This window comes from Xenia sp. Carnegie-2017, unplaced genomic scaffold, assembly GCF_021976095.1.
Source record: "Xenia sp. Carnegie-2017 unplaced genomic scaffold, XeniaSp_v1 HiC_scaffold_1, whole genome shotgun sequence".
Lineage (NCBI taxonomy): Eukaryota > Metazoa > Cnidaria > Anthozoa > Malacalcyonacea > Xeniidae > Xenia > Xenia sp. Carnegie-2017.
Window position 1 is genome coordinate 7,996,362 of NW_025813402.1, and position 17,186 is coordinate 8,013,547.

General features: G+C 35.7%; 3 protein-coding genes and 1 long non-coding RNA gene across 9 annotated transcripts in view; 1 reads left to right on the plus strand and 3 right to left on the minus strand.

Annotated features, from left to right (window-relative positions):
* LOC124444036 (general transcription and DNA repair factor IIH helicase subunit XPB-like) overlaps positions 1-4,079 on the minus strand; it is a 36,227-nt gene extending 32,148 nt beyond the window's left edge. For 3 of the 6 annotated variants that reach the window (XM_046994614.1, XM_046994620.1, XM_046994606.1), the window contains exons 1-7: positions 3,464-4,078; positions 3,229-3,268; positions 3,075-3,142; positions 2,127-2,201; positions 1,157-1,237; positions 832-866; positions 713-758 (exon numbers count right to left, since the gene is read on the minus strand). In XM_046994614.1, the coding sequence (XP_046850570.1) occupies positions 713-758; positions 832-866; positions 1,157-1,237; positions 2,127-2,201; positions 3,075-3,142; positions 3,229-3,268; positions 3,464-3,628 (510 nt within the window). In that variant the 5' untranslated portion in view covers positions 3,629-4,078. Of the gene's footprint in view, positions 1-712; positions 759-831; positions 867-1,156; positions 1,238-2,126; positions 2,202-3,074; positions 3,143-3,228; positions 3,269-3,463 lie in introns of all 6 variants that reach the window. The other 3 variants (XM_046994641.1, XM_046994635.1, XM_046994629.1) reach the window with 2 other exon arrangements.
* An 821-nt stretch (positions 4,080-4,900) lies between these two features.
* Positions 4,901-6,041, minus strand: LOC124444092. Its single transcript, XM_046994672.1, has one exon. The coding sequence runs from the start codon at positions 5,939-5,941 to the stop codon at positions 4,967-4,969; it is 975 nt and encodes a 324-aa protein (XP_046850628.1). The 5' UTR covers positions 5,942-6,041; the 3' UTR covers positions 4,901-4,966.
* A 1,589-nt stretch (positions 6,042-7,630) lies between these two features.
* On the plus strand, positions 7,631-10,044 carry LOC124439367. The gene is made up of 2 exons (XR_006946343.1): positions 7,631-7,889; positions 9,789-10,044. It is a non-coding gene; the product is annotated as an uncharacterized LOC124439367 (long non-coding RNA).
* An 809-nt stretch (positions 10,045-10,853) lies between these two features.
* LOC124439356 (serine/arginine-rich splicing factor 7-like) lies at positions 10,854-16,787 on the minus strand. Its single transcript, XM_046989583.1, has 5 exons — positions 16,349-16,787; positions 14,050-14,106; positions 13,693-13,764; positions 13,504-13,596; positions 10,854-11,084 (listed from the first exon to the last, which is right to left on the minus strand). Exons 1-5 carry the CDS (start codon positions 16,690-16,692, stop codon positions 10,940-10,942), a joined length of 711 nt encoding a protein of 236 aa, XP_046845539.1. The 5' UTR covers positions 16,693-16,787; the 3' UTR covers positions 10,854-10,939.
* Between the last annotated feature and the right edge of the window lie 399 nt (positions 16,788-17,186).

The following is a 17,186-nucleotide window of genomic DNA, read 5'->3' on the forward strand; positions in this document are numbered from 1 at the left end:
CTCGTGGATTACGGGAAGCGTATCAAAAGAATTTACGTATACGTTATACCTGTCTACACGTATCCGGATAAATTTGAAAACGCAAAAATATTTTTACGGTTTTAAAAACTTCTGCGTCCACACGTAGTCGTTTTCGGATCATTTTTGCCCGACAAGAACAGCGGAGAATGTTGACTGGGAGACATGCCAAACCAAATATTCTTATATTTTATTCTTATATTCCAATTATTTCTTGCTCAGTATTCATCCGAACAAGACGCAGCCTAAATTGAAAAATTCACCGCGCAGTGAACTGCTTCATAGTTAATACGTCATCGTTTTTATATTTTTACGGTTTCACCCGTCTACACGACAATAATTTTTTTCCGTTTCAAAAAATTCCACTCTAGACGGCGTTTTCAAAAGTTTACGGTTTGTGTGGGCGTTTAATCCGGATACGTGTGGACGGAACGTGCATCCGTAAAAATATTTTTGCGTTTTCAAATTTAGCCGGATACGTGTAGACAGGGCCTAAGATAAAACCTACAAAATATATCATTTTAAACAAAAAAAATATCATTATCTAAACTCAAGATGCCAGTTATATTAACAACATTTAAAAGTAATATTTCTTTTAAATCGTACCTCGAATCTTGAGTTTACACGATGATTTTCTTGAATGTTTGTTTATCTTATATTTTTTTCGATTTTCGGATGGAAAAGATTTTTATACCTGGAGTCCAACTGAAACTGCGGCATACAACGAATAGGCGGTCAATCTAAGGAAAAACCGCAAACCACTGATACCTGCATGTTCATACAAGGTACAAACGCCTTCTCAAGTATAGCTACCTGTATTCATGAACATGCTCAGGTCGACAAACTGGCTAAAAAGAATGTTAAAACAGTACTCTTATTAACATCTTATAAACCTAAAATTCGAGTTGTATGAACAAGAGACAAGAATAAAAAGCAACATTTGTTTTAAATCTTGTCTTTGATACTGTAACTCGAATCTTGAGTTCACAAGATAATGTTTTTAGAGTATGCACATGAAGCTTTAAAGCCTACTCCTTCCGTCCATCACATTCTGTACAACATCAAGCACCACTCGCGGTCCTTGCATCATAATTCATGAAAACCACGGAGAAAAATTCCACATGACATGGCAGTTTACCTCGGAAATAGCAATTAAAAAGTCGTGCGCATGTTTGTAAACGGGAGAAAAGGACTCCAAAAATATATGTCCGTCGGGAGCCTGAAACATCAAAAACAAATAATAGCGGTATATAATAAAATACCTACATACTCAATTCTCATTTTTAAACATGATTTTGTTGCTGGTAACGTAACTATAAAGGGCAGTTTCGTGAGTCCATCTTTTTTAGTAGTCCATCTTGTTTAGAAGTAAAATAAACACAGCAAAATTCTTGCGTTGATTGGTCTATAGCTATGTTTGCATTAGCCTGTGCAAACGGATTTGAGCTCAACCAATCAAATCAAATTCTTCCAAATGTCCCTTCGGTTTACATACGCCTGTGCAAACACGGTAAATATCTTTTATTTCTTAATAAAATGGCAATGCAAGGGAAATTGCATTAATACACCAAGCGATTGAGCAAAGCAATGGCAACTTGTGTGTTTATTAGAGCACACGTCCGAAAAATATCTTTCCAACATGATGTAAAAGCCACAGAATTAAGACAAAAAAAGTCCAATATGGCACACAACACCCACAAATTGGCCTAATGCACGGGCAGAAGCCAGAAACCTAATGCACGGGCAGAAGCCAGAAATTATGATCTTCAAACATTGATTTGACTGAGAACATTATAGCTACGTATAAGAAATTAATTAACTTGAACATAAAAAATATGCATATATGAAAGAATATGGGAAAATACTTATGAGGATGACAGGGTGCCCACCAACCCCACACCCCGAACCCCATCTGAAATGCAAATAATTGAATACATTCCATATGGTACGTTCTCAAAGACGGGAAAATTTTTGGGTGTTGAAATGCTGCATGATTTTCTGTTTATTGGAACATTTGGCTACGTTTAATTTGATAAGCCACAAAGTAAAATGATGTTTAAGCCCACTGTCCAATAATAATCAAATTTACGTATACATTATAAACTTACAACCCATAGTGGACGTGATTCGTAATCCACCTTCAACTGAACAACTTTTCGATAATCACGACCACCATATTCATCCTACGCAGAAATTATAGATGAAAATATCAGAACCAGTCCAAAATTTTTCATTCTTCATATTTTTACATTTAAACCAATGCATCAAAATAAGTAAACAGCGTAATGCCAGTGAGGTAAGAACATTGTTTAAAATGAGTAGAAAGTAGGTATGAATCTCATATATAAGTCAAACTCAGTAAAATCAATCAACCAGCCATAAGCAACAATTTTCCATGACAATATGTCACACAAATACAAAGTGTAAGACTGCAGTTAGGTACATCAGAGTAGTTAAGTATATCCAGGCAAGCAAAGGAAAGCAATGAAGTAAAAAAGCAAGTTATGCAATACGTAACTTAAATTATTAGACATAATTTGTATGTACTTGATAGTCTAACTATATACTCAGATTACAAATAAAATAAGGGGTACCATAGCTACAAATGATTTAAGGATCAGTGATCAGAGGCAAAGCAAACGTGATTATTCAGTCCTGCTATGTAAATTTTTATGTCCCCACTCAATGTAAAAAACAACAGATTTCAAAAAAATTAATAATGAAAATGAAATAAAATTTACATAGCAGGATTAAAACCTGCAGGTTGGCTTTGCTACTGCTTAAGCAATCACTTCATTGACATGTATTGGGATTTTCCTAATTATCAGAGCGATAAATGGCTGGCTTTCTAAAATCTGGAAATAAAGAATCAGAATGGCTTAGACATGACATTGTCGAAATAATTTTACATTGAAGTTGATATCCAAATTTAAGCAGTCAATAATGAGGAACTTTAGCAGATGATGTGCAATTTTTCAATGTGAATCAAATAAAGTTTGAGATATTTTGTAGGTAACATTCTCTTTGCTTGTATGTACTATAGAAAATATCTCAACCTCTTCAGCTTCCTTTTCTGTTAGGGTTATTGCTGATGACTTTGGAGCAGTTTGACTTCCACAGTTGTCTAAATGATGTTTATTATACTTGTTTGTATGTGACAAAACACAGCAAGTACCATGCCAATGATCAGTCATAGTAATCACAAAATACCTGACTCAAGTTCATCATTGTAACTAGATTTTTCTCCATTCTACATAAGCAAATTGATTTTAAACATATAATAAAACCAATCTGGAAAGCATGTCATTTTTGACGTGTTCTTTGGTATGCACATTGAAAATATTTGTATCATGGTGCGAAAGTTGAATTTTATTGCAACAGTTCACACAATGTTATGAATAGATAAAACACAAAAACATTACAGTACAACTGTGAACAGACCAACCTTTGCCTTTTTTGATCTCCTTGAATCTCCTAAAGTACAATAGTTAGAAATGTTTAATGAATAAGAAAGTCTATATTGGCTATCACATATATTCAACATGTACAATGCAGGGAATTTGACTGCAGCATTTAAAAGATGGATTTCAACAAGACAAAGACAAACCATTAGTTTCTTTTCTTGTCCTTTTGTTCCTGGAACTCATTGTTAAAGTTTAATGGCAATAGTAAAGTACAATATCATGCATATTCCATCAAATTCAAAGGAGCAATCTCAATTTCAATCACGAATTGAGGGATACTTTCCAGTGATAACTTTGGCCATTACTTCATGTAAGTTGTTCACACTTATGCTCGATAGTCGGTACCAGTAGTCGATACCATATACCTAACACCAGTAAGTCATACCTAACACCAGTAAGTTATTAAATGAAAGACGGCCAATCCGAACAACAACGAATGCGAGAAACCTGGCAAATCAAATTCATTCTAAGGTATTCTGAAACATGAATATACCAAACGAATATCTCGATCAGTGACCAAGGGTTGCGGAACATTGATAATTAGGGGAGCTATTGGTCATATATGCATGTTTTATTTCATTAGTTTCAACTGAAATCAATTGTGTTTACGGATTATAAAATAAGGATATATGAATATAGCTCCCCCCCCAATTATCAAACGCTCCGCCGCCACTTGCCGTGACGTAATTGTTAAATTCCGATGCCTAAAAAATAATGAAACGTGTTGCTACTTGCCAATATTCTACCTTGGACGTTAAAATCTGGTGATTGTTACGACACAATTTATGCATCATTTCAAAGCTTATAAATTTGAGTTCCTGTTATTCGAACTTCCCGGACTCGTGAGTTCACTCAATGCTATAACTAAATAAAACATTATGTTTTATCTATTGATTACATTGTTCATAATTTTTCTTTTGGAAAATGTTAACGCTACCGAGAACTAAAATGGAGAACTAAAATGGAGAACTAAAATTTAGTTCTAAATGGAGAACTAAAATGGAGTTTCAGCTCTACATCTTATCACGCAGAGTGTTAATGAGATAGAAAAGCAAAAAAAATTCCGTTCACTGAACTAAATGAACTGCTATTGAAAATAGAAGATGTGGTCGATAAAGGATAACTCTTTATTGTCCCGTGTAGCAGATCTGCAACAATCACTTGCATTGATTGTTGTGATTGAGTGATTGTTAAAGGGTTATATGAGCGGGCTGGCTACGCCCCAGTTCAACTTAGATTAGTGGCCTGCGCGTGGAATTTTATCATATTGACTTTGATGACAATCATTGTATTGTAAACTACGATTTTTCTGCAGCTTTGCTGATTTGCTTGCTTTAAGTTCACTCGCTGACTTTCCCTGCTGCATCACAATCGAATTTGACTTTGAAGCAGAAAATTATACACTTTAGCAAAGAAACTTTACACCCATGTCAAGACTATAATTGCGATCTTAAATAATTGTTAAATAAAATATGAAACACAAGTCATCCTCTTATTAATCGTTTGTATAACCGCCAACCTTCTCTTCTGAGTCGATTATTTGCCCAGAAGAAAATTAAACAGTTCATGGTCGAGTTTATAGCAACCAATGTAATCGTCCATATCTTAACTTGAACCACATTGTTCAAGGTTTCAATTCGCTCTGGAAACATTCCTAACACAATAGCGTTGGGTAAGTTAAGAACAAGACTTGCTAGCACGACAATCATGTACATTTTAGCGAGTTGCAAATCGTGCAAGAATGAAACGGCTTTTCTGGACTGAATTCCTATTCGCCCATCATGATCGAGATCATTGTCAAGCTCGTCACTTCGCACACTTGATTCTCTATCCCTAGGATTTCTCTTTCTAGCCACCATAAATATGCGTACATATATGTAAAACGTACCACTCACGACAGTCAGAGAAAGAGCGGTGACAAAATTTTGAATATCCAAACTGAAGAAGGGAGCTATTCCCGTCACGGTACAGATGACCCAAGTTAAAGATGATGCAAGGAAGCAACGAGGTTTTGTGACGTAAGAAAGATGAAAAAACGGATGCACGATGGATATAAATCTTTCGACATTCATGACAAAGAAAGTAAGGAAAGATACACCTGACAACATAACGGCCGAAGTTTGATATACCATCTTGTAGGAACATTTCGCTGAACCAGCAATTTCAGCAATGGAATTGAGCACATGCAAAGGATGCACAATTGCCGAGGCGCAGAAGTCCATGGATGATAGAACCATTAGCATGAAGTAGGAGACCTTGAGTCGAAGTTTCGGCGTCTTCCAAAAGACATATATTACCAACGAATTCAGTAGCACCCCTGACAATGCAAAAACACCGTTTACTATACAGCCAATGATACTGTTGATCACATAAGATCGCGATGGTTTCACAACAATATACGTCTCGAAACAGTCCTCGATTGACCCATCTGTGATCGCTGTCGAATTATTCAGCATCATTTCAAGTAGCCAACTTTCCGTATTTATTCTACTAGATATCTTTGTATTGCTTCTTCATTGTGATGTTTTGAAGATTTAAGATTAATATCGAATTTCATGTATGCTGACGAGCTGACACGATATACGGAAGTATTTTGAAATATGAGAAACAGAAGTACTTTAATAAAAGGAAGTGCTTGTCATTCAAATTTAATCAAATTACTTGATGTCGTGGCACTTTTTTTTCAAAATAGACGTGAACAGCCGTTTTGCCCAATAAGCAAAACGCATCGTGCCTATTTTCCTGTGAAAATATGTTGCAATATCATTCATTCCATTCATTCCTTAACATGACTGACTATTTAAGTTGACAGCTTACCGTAATTTGTAGTAATTTAGCAGAAATAGTTTGATTCGGAACTCCGATTTCTATCATCATTGGTTTCAATTTGATAAAACATTCTTTGTATGCATAATAGCAAATTATAAAATCCGAATTTCATTCCGAATTTCAGAAAACCGAATCCGAAATTCGAAATCTGAACTTCGTTCGAAGTTTCTAATGAATTAATAATATTAAAATTAGAAATTCGAAGTTTCCAAAGAATTAATAATAATAATAAATTAGAAATCCGAAGTTTCTAATGAACTAATAATAATAATAAATTAGAAATCCGATGTTTCCAATGAACTAATAATAATAATAAATTAGAAATCCGAATTTCATTCGAAGTTAATTTAGCTATCATTAGGGTCAAAGTTCAATATCCTAACTTTGGTGTAGGTGGAGTTGTGGAAGTTTGATGAATACTTCAAAAAAAGAATACCGGAAAAAATGCTTCTCCTTGAATAATGACTAAGATTTCGTCATAGACTGAATAATTTTCAAATTTAATGTTTACGAGTGCAAATAAAAAGTGAAAGTTTCTTTGATCATGTTTGCAGATGACGGTCAGAAATCGTTGTATCTTTCTTTGATATAGGAATGCACGAGGGCGGGAAATTATAAAGACAACATATCTATCATACTTGACTTGTTCTTACTACTTTCCTTGGCAATATCATTCTAAAAAGCAGTAAGGAGTTAAAACAAGGCAAATTTTCTTACCAAACTTTAAGTTTTTATGGAAAGTTTGGATCGTTTAGATCGGCAGGATCGATTTAAAATCAGAGTCAGACAAAGTCTTTGTTAATGCTTATGTCTCTCGTGATAAATGACGTCATAAATGAAATAAAAACTGAAACGACCATCACATGCTCGACATGTTATATCGCAATGACATCATTGGATGTTTTGCTTCACTTTTTGCAATCGCGCAATGAAAGGATTGTGGCCAATGTCTTACCCAGCCTTCATATTTAGTTCCGTTTCAAACACCGACTCGACATAAACAAAATACATTAAAGCAAAAGTTAATGAGGCATGCTCTCATTTTCTTGTCTTCAATGCATTCGGCACATCAGTTCCGCTTTGCAAATTTTCCTTTGTAGACTCACAAGACTAAAGGAATGACTTATGAAAATGTATGAAATTTATGAGTATTGCAAGACCATAACATGGGGACTTGATAGACTATACGTAGATGGCAGTAAATCTTTCAAAACAAAAAACAATTACAACGTTCATTTTTGAAATTGAAATGCCAATGCACAAATGACGCATTTTCGGGAAGTGGAACCACTGCAATAGCACATTCGCGTACAATATATTACGAAGGTACGAAAAACGAAGACGGACTAAGACTCATCGGCTAACGGTCTTCGTCGTTCCCATTACATAACACTTTTGTTCTACAACAACACTTTTGCCTTTTTATTTTTTTCACATTTCTGGTACAGAAAAAATGGACAGAAAGAAACTCTATTATACTATTGTCAACTTCCGTCTTCAATTACCACACCCTGCAGTCAGGTAATTGACTTGATACATTCAAACATTCTTGTCAATGAATCCAACGGTCATGCGCATGTAAGTGTTTTTCAATTTAGGCAACTTCTGCCGGACGTAAACTTGGTGAAAAAGCAGTAAACTGTAAAATAAACTGGAACAAAGTAAATGGTTTGAACCCGGGAGTATCGTTACATGTTTGTAAATGTAGATCGTCCAGGTTGGTATAGTCCTGAAAAGGACTGTTTTTATTGTTGTTGACTGACGTTTCGACAATCTTAGCGGAAGTCATCTTCAGAGTCAAATGAGGAGTAAACGTAAGTTAGCCGTATTTGTTATCTGGTTCTTACGTCATTGTATTGTGTGTTCAGGAAATGTGTGGGTGTCAATTGTGTATTGTCATTGTGAATTTGTGTGAAGTGTAATGTTTTTAGTTGATCGTTTGTTTGTATTGTGAATAAGTCGTTTGTAAAGCCCGCCGCACACTGGTAAACTTGCTGCGCGTACTTGTTAGTCGTGACAAGTGTGATCGACAAAATTTCCTAGTGTGCGCGGAAGTTTTGAACAACATTTGCCATTCGTGACAGATTCGTGACATCAAACGTGTTTGACATATGACTCATCTGTCAAGAATGACAAATGTTGTTCAAAACTTCCGCGCACACTAGGAAATTTTGTCGATCACGCTTGTCACGAATAACAAGTACGCGCGGCAAGTTTACCAGTGTGCGGCGGGCTTAAGAAGTCGGTAATTGCTGTGATCTGTTCAGGGGGGTTTGTTCCAAGTTGGTATACCAACTTTCTTATGTAAGCCGTTGTCTGTAGTCAGTACTGTAAGTAATGCATTTTGCCGACTCCCAGTCAATGTTGTGCTTTGTGATTCGGTGATGTTCGGCAATGTGATTAGTTTTGTCTTGTTTCTTTGTATAATATTGTCTTATATTTAAGTTCCTGCCAGTTTCCCCAATATAGAAGGCGTGGCAGTCGGAGCAGTTTATTTTGTAAACTGCACCTTGTCGTTCATTGGGTTGTTCTTTGTCCTTTATGTTCGTAAGTACTTGTCGTAACGTTGTGATTGGTTTATGTGCAACACGTATGTTGTATGGTCGTACGACACGCGAGATAGTCTCAGACGTACCTTTGATGTAAGGTATCGTTGCTGTTGTCACTGAGTTGTTCGTTTCGTTGGGTTCGTTGGGTTTGTAAGTGTTGCGTTTGATAAAGTCAGAGTCATAGTTGCTTTTGTCAAAGTCGTTTGAGATAGTTGTTTTCGTTGTGTAGAGCGTCCGGTGAATCACATATGATTCGTGCACGTCTTGTTCATGTTCTGATTGTGATGGCTTTGTGTGATGTAGGGTTGTAAGATGATTGGTCAAGTAGTCGGTCAGTGTGTGTTGGTTTGCGATAAACTGTTGTTCGTAGTTTTTGATTGTCCTGTAGAAAGTTGGTATACCAACTTGGAACAAACCCCCCTGAACAGATTACAGCAATTACCGGCACCTTACAAACGACTTATTCACAATACAAACAAACGATCAACTAAAAACATTACACTTCACACTTATTCACAATAACAATACACAATTGACACCCACACATTTCCTGAACAAACAATCCAATGACGTAAGAACCAGATAACAAATACGGCCAACTTACGTTTACTCCTCATTTGACTCTGAAGATGATTACCGCTAAGGTTGTCGAAACGTCAGTCAACAACAACAAAAACAGTCCTTCTCAGGACTATACCAACCTGGACGATCTACATTTACTAACATATAAACTGGAACGATAACTCCTACAGTTTTGTCCCGTGATTGATTGAAGCCAAACATGCATCTAAATTTTTATCAACTCCCCCCTGAAATAATGCGTGTTTTAATCATTGGTTTTGATTGTTTTCTTCGCGACTAACGTTTGCTTTGGCTTCTTGGCAGTTAAAAAACGTGAAAAAATTATTTATTGTTGTATTTTTGACAGATTTTGTGCTTTAAAATTGGATCTACCATACTTAGTGTATGCTACAGCAAGATAATTTCGAGGAGAAAAATAATCGGCAAGAATCGAGGACGATTGATCGACCAACTTATACTATAAATAATGACGGACTAAATGCGAAAAAATACATAAAAATATTTCAATATTTAGAGCATTTTATAAAACTAATAGTGTATGATTCACGTCCTTTTACGTTTTAAAAATGTTCCAGTGATATATCTTATTTGATGACCTACAATTTTCCTTGTTTATTTTTTGTTTTCTTTCAACAATACGAGCTTACCGGCTCGTTTAATGAATGTGTTTTTTTCTTTTCTCACTTTTTATGCTTTACACAGATAGCACAAGAACTGAGTGTTATGCATTTAAAACATAATCTTGATTTTATGCATTCACATCATTAAAAAAAGCTTTTTAAAAACTCTTTTTGCGAGGTCTTGAATTTTTCTTAATGACACTGATCTGTATACATATTTGTATTGTGTGTGTCTAACGGCATAAAAAATTCTTCAACGTATAAAAAAGCATTTTTCTCTTTTGCAAATGGCTCAATTTTCACCAAACCTAGTAGGTTTGTGTATTTAACATGGAACTACAAAATTTTGGTGGTTTGAAGTGTTGGCTATGCCTAGAACTTTCAAAAACTCATAAAAAGCAACAAAAAATCGCGCGGACATTTTCTGATTTTGGACTTTGCTTTCAAATTTTTCAACAATACTATGACTTTTGGCCAATTTTTTTCCACAATCTGTAAATTTGACTAATATTCTTCAAATTTAATAGTATTTAGAAAAAGTAACGCAAAGTTTACTTTTAAAATTTTATGAATATAAAAATTGCAGTTCACAAAAGGACTGGAGCGACCTGCATGGCTGCCATCATCTGGCTTGACGCGCAATCCTTACTTCTTTGGGGCAAAACATTGTTAAAACATCCTTAGTATAGACTATAGAGGACGGACACATCAAAAAAATCACCATGGTTAAGTTCAAACAATATTCAGCAGTGGGGTTGTTTTGTTTGAAAAAAGTAATAACTGAAGGGAAGTCAAAAGCAAATCAACGAGGGATAATTAATCTGAACTACTCATAATCACACTTCAACTTAATAACGACTAACAAGATACACAACAGTTAATGTTCTTCCTTATTATTGTCAACTTTTATGTTATCAGGATCATCTTCCTGTACCTCAGTAACATCTTCATAATCATTCTCGTCTTCCACTACTTTTTTGATTTTTTCTTCATCGCTATCCGCAGAATTCTTTCCCGGGCTCCTGCAAGCACAGAATTTTTTTGACACTTAATTCTTTAAGTGCCAACGAAACGAAAAGTTTGCTATCCGAGTAATACTTTTATTCAAGAAATATTTTAAAATGCCATTGGACATTCTAAACCAGTTTACGCATATCACTTTTAATTCTTGAGATATTGAGGTTTTTGCTTTGTCCAATTTATCTAACTTTTGAGGTCACATTGCATAATGAGAAGTAAAATTATTAAGTATATTTCATGATACTTTAATTCACAAGGACAGAGTCCCCTTAATTGTGACATGGTTAATGGTGCAAAATGCTGCCTACAAGTATCAACCTTAAGTTGTCAGGAAACTGAAGAATGTTAGAAACAATGAGGGAACTCATTATGCAACATGACGGCACAAGTTGTATAAATTGGAAATAACTAAAACATCAAAATCACGAGAATAAAAAAAGAGATGTGCATTAACTGTTTTAGAAAGTACACTGTCATTTCAAAAGTTTTAGTAATTTTAACCATAAATTAACTAGCAAAATTTTCGTTTCATAGCCACAACGGCACACCGATATGTATCAAGGGAATGTAATGTGAAGAGTGAGGCAATTTGGAAAAAGGAAAACACTGAAACAAGGAAAACGCTGAAACGTGAGTTGAGTATTCGCGAGCAAAATTTACGTGAGATGAGTATTCGCGAGCAAAATTTACGTGAGAGAGTATTCGCGAGCAAGATTTACGTGAGAGAGTATTCGCGAGCAAGATTTACGTGAGAGTATTCGCGAGCAAGTTTTACGTGAGAGAGTATTCGCGAGCAAGTTTTACGTGAGAGTATTCGCGAGCAAGATTTACGTGAGAGAGTATTCGCGAGCAAGTTTTACGTGAGATGAGTATTCGCGAGCAAATTTTACGTGAGATGAGTATTCGCGAGCAAGATTTACGTGAGAGTATTCGCGAGTAAGATTTACGTGAGATGAGTATTCGCGAGCAAATTTCACGTGAGATGAGTATTCGCGAGCAAATTTTACGTAAGATGAGTATTCGCGAGCAAGTTTTACTTGAGATGAGTATTCGCGAGCAAATTTTACGTGAGATGAGTATTCGCGAGCAAATTTTACGTGAGAGAGTATTAGCGAGCAAAATTTACGTGAGAGAGTATTAGCGAGCAAAATTTACGTGAGAGAGCATTAGCGAGCAAAATTTACGTGAGATGAGTATTCGCGAGAAAAATTTACGTGAGAGAGTATTCGCGAGCAAGATTTACGTGAGAGTATTCGCGAGCAAGATTTACGTGAGATGAGTATTCGCGAGCAAATTTTACGTAAGATGAGTATTCGCGAGCAAATTTTACGTAAATGAGTATTCGCGAGCAAGTTTTACGTGAGATGAGTATTCGCGAGCAAGTTTTACGTGAGAGAGTATTCGCGAGCAAGATTTACGTGAGATGAGTATTCGCGAGCAAATTTTACGTGAGAGAGTATTCGCGAGCAAGATTTACGTGATTTACGTGAGAGAGTATTAGCGAGCAAAATTTACGTGAGAGAGTATTAGCGAGCAAAATTTACGTGAGATGAGTATTCGCGAGAAAAATTTACGTGAGAGAGTATTCGCGAGCAAGATTTACGTGAGAGAGTATTCGCGAGCAAGATTTACATGACAGAGTATTCGCGAGCAAGATTTACGTGAGAGTATTCGCGAGCAAAATTTACGTGAGAGTATTCATGAGTAAGATTTACGTGAGAGTATTCGCGAGCAAGTTTTACGTGAGAGTATTCGCGAGCAAGATTTACGTGAGAGTATTCGCGAGCAAGATTTACGTGAGAGAGTATTCGCGAGCAAGATTTACGCGAGATGAGTATTCGCGAGCAAGATTTACGTGAGAGAGTATTCGCGAGTAAGATTTACGTGAGAGTATTCGCGAGCAAATTTTACGTGAGAGTATTCGCGAGCAAGATTTACGTGATTTACGTGAGAGAGTATTAGCGAGCAAAATTTACGTGAGAGAGTATTAGCGAGCAAAATTTACGTGAGAGAGCATTAGCGAGCAAAATTTACGTGAGAGTAGTAAGTTTTACGTGAGAGAGTATTCGCGAGCAAGATTTACGTGATTTACGTGAGAGAGTATTAGCGAGCAAGATTTACGTGAGAGAGTATTCGCGAGTAAGTTTTACGTGAGATGAGTATTCGCGAGCAAATTTTACGTGAGATGAGTTTTCGCGAGCCAATGTGTGTAAATCGCTTTAAGGAAAAGAAGGACTGTGTAAAATTTGATGTATATAAGAACAAGTTAACAAGTAAAGATTGTACAGGCTTGTAAATAATCGAGATAATGACAAAAAAAGTCGAAAAATGTTTTGAAATTGTGTTCTTGTTTTAATGCGATTCGAATCTTTAGTTTATAAAATGGTGCCATTCGAAGTATGTTCGATTTTATATAATCACCTTTTCCTCTCTTTTTCGTCACTTTCAGAGCTGCTTTTTGCTCTGTCCGATCGCGACCTTGACGGTGATCTCGATCGTGATCTGGACCGCGATCTAATGTCAGCAATAAAGCATACTTTAGAAATAAAAAATTGACAATCCTTCAACCCAATGACACACTCGTGGAATTTATTTGAACATCATACGTACATAGATATTTTACGTTTCCTGTCACGAGATCGTGATCGAGACTTGGAGCTTGATTGTGAACGACGACTTCGCCTAAGAAATACGAAACAAAATATGTAATCTACAATCATCCAATAAACATATAACAAACACGCAAAATACTGTACATTATAACAGAACAACTGAGAGCATTTTATGGCGAGACGTCCGAACGTCAAATAAAATCATTGAATTCGAAAAACGTAAGAGCACAAAACGTAAGCTAAACACATGAATTGCAAAAGCACAAACTAGATCCTCGCCCTTTCGTACAAATCTCATACACATTTATACACAACTCAGACCTAACAGGATAACTTACGTAAAGAGCTGAACTACCTTGGTGAACGACTCCTACTTCTGGATCTTCGTCTTTTAGGTGATCTTGATCTAGAGCTGAAACCGAGAAAAGACAAAGCAAACTAACTTTTCATCATAAATTTTTGAGCTGGTGTAACAACAATATGATTACACACTTTTTCATGATAAAACTGAGATGCCTCGGCCTAAACATAAGCATCGAGGTGACATCAGTGTTAGTATGAATAGATGTAAGGACCGTATGGCAAACGCCAACATCCTATATGTATACCTCTCATACGTACATCCATAAACACTATTTCAACTAAATGTTTTAGTGAAGATTCTCAATGTCGATAAATATATTACAGCAAAGAGAATTAACACAAGCCACAGTGGCTCCAAACTTGTGTGGATAAAACTGACATCAGGGAGCAACGTGATTAGACTATAATGTTCCAGTCAGCCAAAAACGTGAAAAATACAATCAGTTAACTTCAGATTTTTCATGTTTTGGGCAGACGTTTGGAATTTGAATTATCAACGTGATTAGAGAATACGGTATCTTTCAGCTGGCCAAAAACTTGAAAAATACTATCAATGAACTTCGTATTTTTTCATGTTTTCGGCCGTTGTTTTGTATTGAAATAATCACGGGCGTTTTGCAAATAGACGCTTCGTAACAGATTTGTAGCTATATGTACCCTACCGTAGACAAACAATTTTATACCTGAATTTGAGGTACACAACAGTACATGAAAAGTTGGTAGATGGTAGAAATAGCGCATGAATTATATCTGATAATGCCTGTAGATGGCGCTGTTTGAGCTACGTAGCTTTTCCGACGGTAAATTCAAACATGATAAAAGTTGTCTGCGATGAACTGCGATGCACGCTGCGTGGACACCTGCATCCCATGAATATCTTGAAAATTATGCGAATATTAGATCTCAGTAAAGAGAATCGTTTTACTTACGATATCTCCTGAGATTACGTTTATATAAAAAAAGTCATGTTAATAACAAATTGAAATTCATGAAGGAACGAAACAAGCTTATTAGTTGACACGCCCCCCCCCATCGGCTGAAAGACTACCTTCATGAATATAGGAAATCCAATAGATTTTAGGAGGGGCACAATAATATTGGCACATGAGAAATGGAGAAAATTGCTCTTAACATCAAAAAATTTTCTCAAATCCCTGAGTAATGTCCACCCAAGAATGACAAGCTAAGCTACTGTATACATAGAACTATACTAGAACATTGAAACATACTACTTACATATTTCGACTAAAAATGTTGGGCCAGAAAAAAAACTGGAAAATCAAGAACTTGATTTGTATGAAATATTGAACACAACAAAAATTTAAAAAATCAAACTATGTTGAGTTGTTGAGCTTGTTTTAAGTCTTTAGGGTTCTATTTTAAAACTTTCCCTGTCAAACAATAATCAGGTGTAAAAAATGTTCGGATTTAATCAAATGTCTCAACCTGATGCTGACATAATGTGCTACCTATAACATGAAATTCTTTAAGCAATCCAATAGAGCAATTTTTCAAGAAATGTGCTCTCATTTCAGCAGGAGATACCAAATGAAAAGTGTAAAATTGGACATAGACTTTTGCAGTAAAAAGTTATGTTGAGGTTTTAATAAGTTTGCAAAGTAGAATTTAAATTATATAGTTTGATTCTCAAAGTTTTTCTGTTATTAAATATAGTAGATTATTTATAATATATTAAATAAACTTGGAAATTCTGTGATTAAATTATCATGTACTAATTTTATATTATATAATTGGAAATTTTGCTAGCAGTTATTATGCATTTATCAGCTTGCTGTCACTTAGATATTACAGCAACAGAATTTCGATTAGTCATTGTTAATGCAGAGCTTGCGTGGTTTCTCATCTGAAAAACATTGTAATTTCAAAGGTTTTCTTGCGATATGCAAAAAACTGATTTATCTGTTTAACAGGATGTAGTTTGTTAACTTTGTTTCAATGTTAACCATCAAATATTCGTAAACAATTTAATTATAAAAAATTTAGTAGTTTTAAGCTTTCCATTTTCTCAACTACTCTTGCATGAAATGCACACATCAATTGCTTAGAGAGTTATGAATAATTTCATTCAGATTCTTATTTCTTTTATTCAACTATGGAGAGGATGCAAAATCAGTCTTAACAATCTTCAATTTTTTCCTTCTAGCCTTTGAAATGTAACTGCTGTATTTTTAAGTTCAAAATCACTCCAGTTGGTTGACGAAGATAATATTTGAATGTAAAACCAAAGTGAGAAATCAAATCACTCATGTATATCATGTGCACATACTAACCTTTTTTGCCAACGACTTCCTGGTTTCCTAGTGCAATCCTTAGCAAAATGCCCGACCCTTCCGCATTCATAGCAAGACTCAGTTAAGCCAAGCCGAGCAGCACGACCGCCCCGAGTAGGTCCACGAGCTATTTCCACACGAACACGGCAACCACAAACTCTTCGTCCATTGAGATTTCTCACAGCGTCTTCGGCATCTCTTTTGTCTTCGAAAACGACAAAAGCAAAGCCTGGGGGATTTCTTGCCACCCAAACATCCCTAAGTGGTCCATAGGATTCTAATTCTCTTTCAAGATCACGTTTGGATGTGCCTTCCTCTAAGTTTCCAATGTAAACTCGAGTCATGCTGAGATTAAAAACTTACAACAACAAGAAGCATTTTATTTCATTATTATGAAGACAGAAGACCCATGATGCCCATCATGCCCCACAACAAGACAATACCCTCTACTTCAAGTAATCCTATCTAAATAGTATCTTAAAGTTAAGAGGGTAATAAGAGGGTTGGAACGAGTGTCATTAATCGCAAACTAAATGCTCATGATTTGAACCGCATTTGTCATCGATAACTGAACGACCTTGAGATAATTTCTTTATTCTTTCGGATAGCTATTATTTTAGACCGACAGTTGCCTTTTACCTGAAAAGTGCAAATGAGCGTCGTATATTGATGTATACTAAATGGTTTGAAAATCGTCACTATTAGTTTAATAAATTTGATCATCACATAATCACGATACAAATTTGATGTGTTCCGTCATGCGTCGTGTATCCATAAAGCAGCGCTAACCAATGAATAAAGCAATGAAGTAATAAGAACGTCAACGACCATGCGTCAG

Coding starts and splice junctions, on each gene's coding strand:
- LOC124444092 (XM_046994672.1), bottom strand. CDS start 5,941: ATGATGCTGAATAATTCGACAGCGATCACAGATGGGTCAATCGAGGAC.
- LOC124439356 (XM_046989583.1), bottom strand. CDS start 16,692: ATGACTCGAGTTTACATTGGAAACTTAGAGGAAGGCACATCCAAACGT. Junction 14,107..16,348: donor GGAAGTCGTTGGCAAAAAAG/GTTAGTATGTGC, acceptor TCTCGGTTTCAG/CTCTAGATCAAGATCACCTA. Junction 13,765..14,049: donor AGTAGGAGTCGTTCACCAAG/GTAGTTCAGCTC, acceptor CGTATTTCTTAG/GCGAAGTCGTCGTTCACAAT.